Below are 9858 nucleotides of genomic sequence, written 5' to 3'. Positions count from 1 at the left end.
GTTGTCAGGGTTGATAGCAGAATGTGGCAAAGAATATTTTGTGAGAGTTTTACACTCAGTGCCACCCAAGATTGTCTCTTTCAGTTCTGGTTTCACTCAGCATTCTTTAGCATTTTTCATGTTTAATGACAATTTTTGGATCAGATTTCCTTGGAATATATCCTACAATTGACATGAAACATTCATTATTTACTGAAAAATTGTTCTCTGTGTGTTTGTGTATATATATATATATATATTTGTGTGTGTGTGTGTGTGTGTGCACGTGTGTATGTTTGTGTATATCTTGTGTATGTAAGAAATCATCATCACCGTTACTATCATTGGTGGTGGTGGTGGTGGTGATTATAGCTGTGATGATGATGGTGGCGGTGATGATGATGACGATGATTGTGGTGCTGATGGTGTTCATCTTCCTGGCTCCCTAAGACAAAGATCTAAGAGACACAGAGACGGACAGAGACAGAGAGAGAGAAAGAAAGAGAGGGACAGATAGACAGAGAGAGAAACTGGCTGAGTGACAAAACATGATGATTATTATGAAGTAGAGTTTGCCAGAGTTTCAAGACCAACATTAGAAAAGAAAAACAGAAATCAAAAGCAGAAATCAAGGAACATTTTCTGTTTTAAAACTGGCAGAAACACTCGGAAATAACTAATGCTAGCTTCATGTACATCTCTACTGTTTGTTGAAGGAGGGAGAGAAGAAGAAGAAGAAGAAGAAGAAGAAGAAGAAGAAGAAGAAGAGGAGGAGGGAAATATTGAGAACAAGAAGCAGAAAGAAAAAGACAGATGTGTGTGTGTGGAGAGAGAGAGAGAGAGAGAGACAGTAATGAATAGAGGAAGAAGAAAAGAGAATCAAATGAAGAAGAAAAGAGAATCAAATGAAGAAGAAAAAAAGGAAGAGACAAGAAAACGAATAAGAAGTTGGAAAAGAGAGAGAAAGGCACAGAGACAGAGAGTGAGAGAAAGGCACAGAGAGAGAGAGAGAGAGAGAGAGAGAAAGGCACAGAGAGAGAGAAAGGCACAGAGAGAGAGAAAGGCACAGAGAGAGAGAAAGGCACAGAGACAGAGAAAGGCACAGAGAGAGAGAAAGGCACAGAGAGAGAGAAAGGCACAGAGAGAGAGAAAGGCACAGAGAGAGAGAGAGAGAGAAAGGCACAGAGAGAGAGAGGGGGGGGGAAGGAAAGAACAGAAGATGAAGAAAAGAGGAGAGCCAAAGGAAAAGAGAAGAGGAAGAGGTGGAAAGAATGAGAAAGAAATTGAAAGAGTGCGGGAGAGAAAGAGAAAGGAAGAGAAAGACAGAGAGAGAGAGAGAGAGAGAGAGAAAGGGAGTTGAATTTAATAAAAAAAAAATGAAAGAGAGCAAGAAAGAAGAAAGTCAAAAGAAAAACGAAACAATCGTCAAGAAAACTTGTTAAAGATGTTAATTACAAGATTTTGGTAAAGTGCAGAGACTTGTTTAATAGTGGAAGAGTGGGGGGGAGAAGGGGGAAAGAATTTAGTGTTATATCGCTGAAACTGTGTATTAGTGTATGGAAGGTGTGTGTGTGTGTGTGTGTGTGTGTGTGTGTGTGCATGCGTGTATGTTTGTGTGTCTAAATGAATATACATATGTACATTCGTATGTATGCATATGTGCATATATTTGTTTATGTATGTATATGTTTGTGCATAAGTGAATATGCGTGTGTATGTGTATGCAAGTATATATGTATGTATGTGCATGTATTTGGGTATGTGTAAGTGCATTTGAGTGTGTGTATGTATATATATATATATATATGTATATATTTGAGTTTGTGTGTGTGTGTATATATATATATATATATATATATACACACACACACACACACACAGACAGTTACATATTTGTGTACATGGTTATATATTGTACATATATTGTACATATATTGTACATATATTGTACATATAGTGTACATGGTTATATATTGTATTTTATACATGTGCATTTATGTGCATGCGTGTGTGCATACGGTTGTTAAATTGCACTATGTTAGAAAAACTAGTTCCATGTAGCTATTTTCATTCAGACATTTTTCTCTCTCTTTCTCTTTTTCGTGTCATTTTTTTTATTCCTTTTCTTTCTGTTCGACCAACCACACAACATTGGACATTTTACTATTGAAGAATAATCAATTTTTCTTCACTTTCCATTGCTTCTTCCATCACTCTAAATACGCTTATGTGTCCCTGTTACACATGTCTCTCTCTGTCTCCCTATAATTGTCTGCTTGTCTCTTTACACATGTCTCTCTATCCCTCTACTCATGTCTGTCTGTATTACTCTTCCTACATGTGTCTTCTTGTAGCTGTTTGGCTTACATTTGATTTGTCCACCTTTTTTCTGTCTGTCTGTCTACTTTAGGTCTATCTGTCTGTTTGTCTGTGTACTTTGTGTTGGTCTATATATCTACCACACATCTATCTGTCTATCTTATATCTGTCTGCATATTTCACTTGTACATCATACATCTGTACCTGTCTACTTAAATCTGTCTATCTGTACTTGTCTCCTTACATCTGTCTGTCTGACCTGCCCTCTTACATCTGTTTATCCATACCTGTCCTCTTACATCTGTTTATCCAAATCTGTCCTCTTACATCTGTTTATCCATACCTGTCCTCTTACATCTGTTTATCCAAATCTGTCCTCTTACATCTGTTTATCCATACCTGTCATCTTACATCTGTCTGTCCATACCAGTCTACATCTGTCTGTCCATACTAGTCTACATCTATCTGTTCGTACCTGTCTACATCTGTCTGTTTGTACCTGTCTCCTTACATCTGTCTGTTTGTACCTGTCTCCTTACATCTGTCTGTCTGTGCCTGTCTCCTTACATCTGTCTATTTGTACCTGTCTCCTTACATCTGTGTCTGTACCTGTCACCTTACATCTGTCTGTCTGTACCTGTCTCCTTACATCTGTCTGTCTGTACCTGTCTCCTTACATCTGTCTGTCTGTACCTGTCTCCTTACATATGTCTGTCTGTACCTGTCTCCTTACATCTGTCTGTCTGTACCTGTCTCCTTACATCTGTCTATTTGTACCTGTCTACTTACATCTGTCTATCAATATCTATCCTCTTATATCTGTCTGCCAATACCAGTCCTCATACATCTCACTGTCTGTACCTGTCTCCTTACATCTGTGTCCGACTTATTCTCTTAACATCTGTCTGCTCATACCAATCTACACCTATCTGTCTATACCTGTCTCGTTACATTTGTTTGTTCGTATCTGTTTACATCTGTCTGTACCTGTCTCCTAACATCTGTTTGTCCACAACAAATCTTCTGAGATCTCTTTCACCTTTCTTCTACCACAATCTTCCTCTTCTCTTTAGCATTACTCTCCTATCTTCCACATCAATCTCTCCACAACAGTCCTCTATCCCCCTCTATCTACCCCTGTTTCTCTACCTTCATATTCTTCTTACTCTTTCCCTCTCTTGTCTCTGGCAAAATAGAAAGTAGATTGTAAACAGTTTTAGATAAGTATAAATGAGTTTGTTTATGTGTGTGTGTACATATATGTGTGTATATATGTATGTGTGTGTATATATATATATATATATATATATATATACATACACATACATTATGTTATATATATATGTGATAACAATAGTAACAATAGAAAGAAACTATAGGCGCAGGGGTGGCTGTGTGGTAAGAAGCTTGCTTCCCAACCACATGGTTCCGGGTTCAGTTCCACTGTGTGGTACCTTAAGCAAGTGTCTTGTACTATAGCCTCAGGCCAACCAAAGCTTTGAGAGTGGATTTGGAAGACAGAAACTGAAATAAGCTCATCGTGTGTGTGTGTGTGTGTGTGTGTGTGTGTGTGTGCGCGCGCGCGCGTGCGTGTTATCATATATATATATATATGTTTAGGGGATCCTGGCTTTGGGTGAAAGAAAATACAAGGGCATCAGTTAATTATGATTTTATTGAACCTATTCCCCTCTCAGATTCACACCTTTATCACACCAGCCCTTCACTTTTACTAAGCCCATTAAAAGGACTCAGAGGGTTGAGCCTCCAACCAGGCCTTTCACAATACTCTTAAAGCCAAGAACTTTTCAGCACCCCCTTGTATATATACATATATATAAACACACACACACACACACACATATACATATGAGCCTGGTGTCGCCTCCTGGTCCACCAGTCCTCAGTCAAATCGTCCAACCCATGCTATCATGGAAAGCGGTCGTTTTATGATGATAATGATGATGATGATGATGATGATGTGTATGTATGTGTGCACACATACACACATAATGACTTAACTAATTATGCTGTATGACTAATTGTTAAATTAAAAGAAAAATTTGAAGATGTACCATTCTTTGATTTGTTAGGTGTGTGTGTACATGTGCGTGTGTGTGTGTATGTCTGTGGCACATATGCACTTGCTAAGCCCCAAAGAGCTTTTGCGGGCCAGTGTTAGTTCTCACAGGTCAAAGTGTATGAAATACAAGCTTCCTGCTTGATAAGAAGCTAACCTTTCACAGATAATGCTTTCAAATTGTCTCATTCCAGTTTCATTTACAGTTTGTGAAGTGAGGGTAATGTTGAATGAAGTGTTACTGCTCAACGTAGTGAAAGAGGCTGGGATTTGAACTCATGCACGGAGAGTGGGTGGACTACTAGCTTATCCAATTGGCCATCTCAACACTACTTCAGTCAATGACAGGGGGGAAGGGGAGGAGTTGATTAATGAATCTTACTTCCTGTTTGATAGTGATTTCTTTTGATTTGGCACAGGGTGTAGATTTTGATGGAGGAGTGGGTGGAGAGAGTGCACTGGAGGAGGAGGAGGAGGAGGAGGAGGGAAACAGAGATACAGGAAGTGATAGCTGGGGAGAAAGGGAGAGGTAGAGTGTACATAAGAGTGAAAGCAGGGACGAGGAATAGAGTGGCAGAGAGAGAAAGGAAAGAAAAGTGGAGCACAAAAGACACAAGGAGGGAGAGAGAGTGTGGATAAGAGAGAAAGAGGAAAAGAATATAAGAAGAGAAAGAGAGAGGGGAGAGAGGCAAGGAGTGAATAAGTAAAAAGTAAGAGAGAGAGAGAGAGAGAAATGAGAGCAAGAGAGAGAGAGAAATAGAGGGAAAGAGAAATAGAGCACAAAAGTGAGAGAAAGAGAGAGAGATGTGGAGAGAGTAGATAAGAAAGAGAGAGAGAAATAAAGCAAGAAAGTGTGTAAGAGAGAGAGGGGGGAGAGAGATTGGCTTAGAGAAAAGAGAAGAAAAAGAATGAGAGGAGATAGTGGAGAGAGAGAAGGTGAGAGAGAGAGGAAAAGAGAGACACTGATAAGAGGGGAAGGGCAATGGAGCAAAAAAGAAAGAGAGAATCCAGGTTGATAAGAGAAAAAGAAAAAGTATGACCAAGATAGTGGAAATTTCAAATGGTAGCTCAGTCCATTTAGCTGTAAAACAGGCATTGAATGGTAAGAGGAAATCATCATTATAGAGAGCCTGAAGCATTGATGAGCATTGAACTATCAATTGATTGATTTATTTATATCAATACAGGCATGGCTATGTAGTAAGACCATTTCCTCACTGATTACATGGTTTCAGGTTCAGTCCTACTGGATGGCACCTTGGACAAGTGCTTTCTGCTATTAGCTTCTGGCCAACCAAAGCCCTTTTGAGAAGGTCTTGCAAGCAGAAACTGAAAAAAGCCCATATATATATATATATATATATATATATATATATATATATATATATATATATATATATATATCACTAGCCACTGAACCGTTTCTATTTTCTCCCCCTGTTTATTTCTGTGTTCCTTTCTGCTGAAGAGCGTAGGCTCGAAACGTAAAAGACTTTCTTACTTCCCAAGAGTTAAACTAATACACCTGTTTGTTGCTTACACACCTGTCTTCATCTTTTGTTTTTTTGTAAATTCTCACTGTCTCTCTCTTTCTCTCTCTCTCTCTCTCTCTCTCTCTCTCTGTGTCAGAGAGAGAGAGATCATTATCATCATTTAATGTCTGCCTTCCATGCTGACATGGGTTGGACAGTTTGACAGGAGCCAACTAGGTAGGAGACAACACCAGGCTACTGTGTCTGTTTTGGCATGGTTTTTACAGTTGGGTACCCTCTTCCTAACACCAACCACGCTGCAGAGTTACATACATATAACTTCTAATGAAGTTCATATGATAATCATTTATTCCTTTGTCATCTGTCTTTCTTATTACCATTCTGTACTCGTCCAACATTTTGCTCTGAAACATACGTGTATTGAGTTCTGTGCCAGCTTATTAGAATCAGAATGCCTAAGCAGAATATTAAAACACAAAAACTCTCATCCGGAAGAGTTTTAAGAATTCTGTGTGTGTGTGTGTGTGTGTGTGTGTGTGTGTGTGTGTGTGTGTGTGTGTGTGTGTGTGTGTGCGCTTGCTTCTCATCATGTGTTAGTAGTAGTAAACGAGCATCATTGTTATACAAGTGGTGCACTTTGTGTCCAATCTTCCGTGAAACATATCTTATTTCTTTTTTCTTTACTGCCCACAAGGGGCCATACACAGAGGGGACAAACAAGGACAGACAAACGGATTAAGTCAATTATATCGACTCCAGTGCGTAACTGGTACTTTTAATTTATCGACCCCTGAAAGGATGAAAGGCAAAGTCGACCTCGGCGGAATTTGAACTCAGAATGTAGTGGCAGATGAAATACCGCTAAGTATTTCGCCTGTGAAACATATCTGTGTGTGTGTGTGCATGCATGAGTGTGTGTGTGTGTGTGCATGTATGAGTGTGTGTGTGTGTGTGCATGCATGAGTGTGTGTGCATGCATGAGTGTGTGTGCGTGCATGCATGTGTGTGTGTGCATGCATGTGTGTGTGCATGCATGTGTGTGTGTGTGTGTGTGAACATGATTCACATACAGTAACGGATATCTTTTAGCTTTTATCTATTTCATTCATTAAACTGCCCAGTCTGGAGCACCAAGTCAAATAAATCAATCCCAGTGCTTTTTTTTTTCTTATTCTTTTTAAGCTTGGTGCTTACTTTATCGATCACGTTTTGCCAGACCACTAAGTTACAGAAACATAAAACAAACCACCACCAGTTGTCAAGTAGTGGACAGGGAACAAACAGAAACACAAAGACACACACACACACACACAAACAACAGGCTTCTTTCGGTTTCCATATATGAATACACCACACACTGCAACGGCCATGTGTGTGTGTGTGTATGTGACTATGCTAATTTGCAGAGTGTCATGGTTGTGCGTATGAGTATTCCACACGCTGCCATGGTTGCGTGAGTACACCACTTTCACACGAGCAGCATGCGTACTAAAACACTTTGATAGGAAGCCAAATTGTAGAGAAATGGTTAGATTAATTCTATCTTAGCGAATCTGTCAGTGTTGTCTCCAGACATTACCAATTTCGGCATCAGAACGGCAACTTTGTTCTGTGAGAATAAAAGACAGACAAATACAACAACAACAACAGCAAGGAGAATTGTTCTGTAGCCACATCAAAGGAATTGGTTTGGAGTGCACGGGAGGAAAATATGTCATGTACGGAAAACAGTGAAGTCACTTGGTGTAGAATGCTATCAATAAATATACACAACCACACACACACACACATATATATATATATATATACATACACACACTCTGTATATATACACACACATTACATATATACACATATGTACACACTATACATATACACATACATACACATATGTACACACTATACATATACACACACACAACCACACATATGTACTACATGCTATATATATATATATATATAGAGAGAGAGAGAGAGAGAGAGAGAGAGAGAGAGAGATAGAGAGAGAAAGAGAGAGATAGAGAGAGAGAGAGAGAGAGAGAGAGAGAGAGAGAGGGGGGGAAGACATTGAATGACACATATGGGGAGGTACACGGCTTAATGGTTAGGGTATTGTATTGAGAAAGAGTAAGAGACAGAGAGACAGAGAAAGCGAGAGATACATATGTGTTTACTTGTGAGTATTGTCAAAGTTGACCACATACACATTACTTGAAGTTTTGTGCTAGAGAGGCATTCATCAAATGGTATATCAACGCTAATATACCATCTTCAAAAACATCTGGGAAAGCTAAAAGATTGTTGTGTTTTTGATTTTGCTTTGCATTTTCTTTTCTTTTTATTTTTTTTTAGAAAAACAATAGGAAGTCAGTGATATGTCCACCAAAATATCACCACTCTGGACATTTGACCTTTGCAAATAGATCAACGAGACAATGCCCGATGCTGCATTGAAAAAAAAAACCAAAGAAAACCAACAGAGACATTATTTTGAAGTTAACAATACTAAGCTAACAATATGAACCTTTTGATTCACTCAGACAGACAAATTCCATTTAGAAGTTGTTATGAAGGAAGTTTGTCTGTCTGGGAGAATCGTTCTCTTCGGTGAGCCCCATCTATGATCAAGCACATTCTAACCATGGCTATCTGATCTTTTTCCAAGGCAAAATCCACCTAGGACTACACTATACAGTGTGACCCCCATCTATGATCAAACACATTCTAACCATGGCTACCTGGTCTTCTTCCGAGGTAAAATCCACCTCTTAAGCGGTAGTTAGAGCTGTATGTGATTTGAAATTTGGGGACTAGTACTTTGGGGTTTAAAGAATGTTGCAATGTTGAAGGAGGACAGTTTGAGCATCTGAGAGATTAAACATTGTCTGTTTAAAATGTCCATAAACGATATGATTGTAAGATAGAAATTTAAACGTAACAAAATGTTTCAAAAGAAATTTAAAGTGCCTACGTGATAACTGTAAACCTTCTTTTGGGCCACCCAGTATATATGTATGTACTAGCTGTTGGACCCAGCATTACTCATGTTTTCCGTGTTGAAATTAAGCCTGCCTCTGACCTTGTACTAAAATCTTCTACATTCCCCGTGCCAACGATTACCCAATAAGATGTTAAATCTGGTTCAGCAAGCTGTTGCAAGATGAATAGATGTGTGGCAGGCAGGGGATGGGGGAATGGTCAGAGCAGGCAACAGAGTTTTGTTGATTTAGCAGAGTTTTTGCAGCCAACGACGACATGTTCAGTGGTGCAGAAGACACAAATATAAATAAGCATTTCCTGTTCTATCGATTTTGTTGAAAGTTTACACGTGAAAAAAATGCAAAAATAACATCGTTATGAGAATTTCCATTCAAACACCCGATTGAACTCACGAAAATCGATGCCAACTGAGCATTGAATTTTCAAAAGATTCCAGCCTCATTTGAACTTCAGAGCATGTGATCTACCTATGTGCCAGAAATCATTAAAATCGGTTGGATGGAGTGGGAGGAGTTAGGATAACCCCAAACACACACACAGATAGACACCATTACACATTTATGTATATAGATGTATTTGTGTGTCTGTGTTTGTCCCCCACTATCACTTGACAGCTGATGTTGGTGTGTTTACATCCCTGTAACTTAGCGGTTCGGCAAAAGAGACCAATAAAATAAGTACTAGATTTACAAAGAATATGTCCTTGGATTGATTAGTTTGACTAAAGGCGGTGCTCCAGTGTGGCCACAGTCAAATGACTGAAACAAGTAAAAGAGTAAAAGAGTATGAATGTACATGGATGTGAGTGTGCATACATGCGCATGTATTCTCTTGTCTTGGTCTATCATGGAATGCTTCTAACTGAGTGCGCTCTTTATGATGCAAGTGATATCCCTTGTTCCCAGTTTCCCATGGAAATATGTCCGGTCATAGGGTAAATATTACCCTGCTTGGAAAGAAGTGACACAGAAAGGGAATCCGGTCACT

The 9858-nt window shown here is 39.0% G+C and overlaps 1 protein-coding gene across 1 annotated transcript in view; it reads right to left on the bottom strand.

Annotated features, from left to right (window-relative positions):
• Positions 1-2704, bottom strand: part of LOC106879236 (rho GTPase-activating protein 25) — a 9001-nt gene extending 6297 nt beyond the window's left edge. Inside the window, exon 1 of the mRNA XM_089364879.1 lies at positions 2698-2704. Coding sequence (XP_089221005.1) covers positions 2698-2704 — 7 coding nt within the window. The remainder of the gene's footprint in view (positions 1-2697) is intronic.
• Positions 2705-9858: the final 7154 nt, after the last annotated feature.

Source organism: Octopus bimaculoides, chromosome 16 (assembly GCF_046866305.1).
Source record: "Octopus bimaculoides isolate indiv1 chromosome 16, ASM4686630v1, whole genome shotgun sequence".
Classification (NCBI taxonomy): Eukaryota; Metazoa; Mollusca; class Cephalopoda; order Octopoda; family Octopodidae; genus Octopus; species Octopus bimaculoides.
The sequence above is the reverse complement of the archived record's forward strand: the minus strand, read 5'-3'. Positions and strand labels throughout refer to the sequence as shown.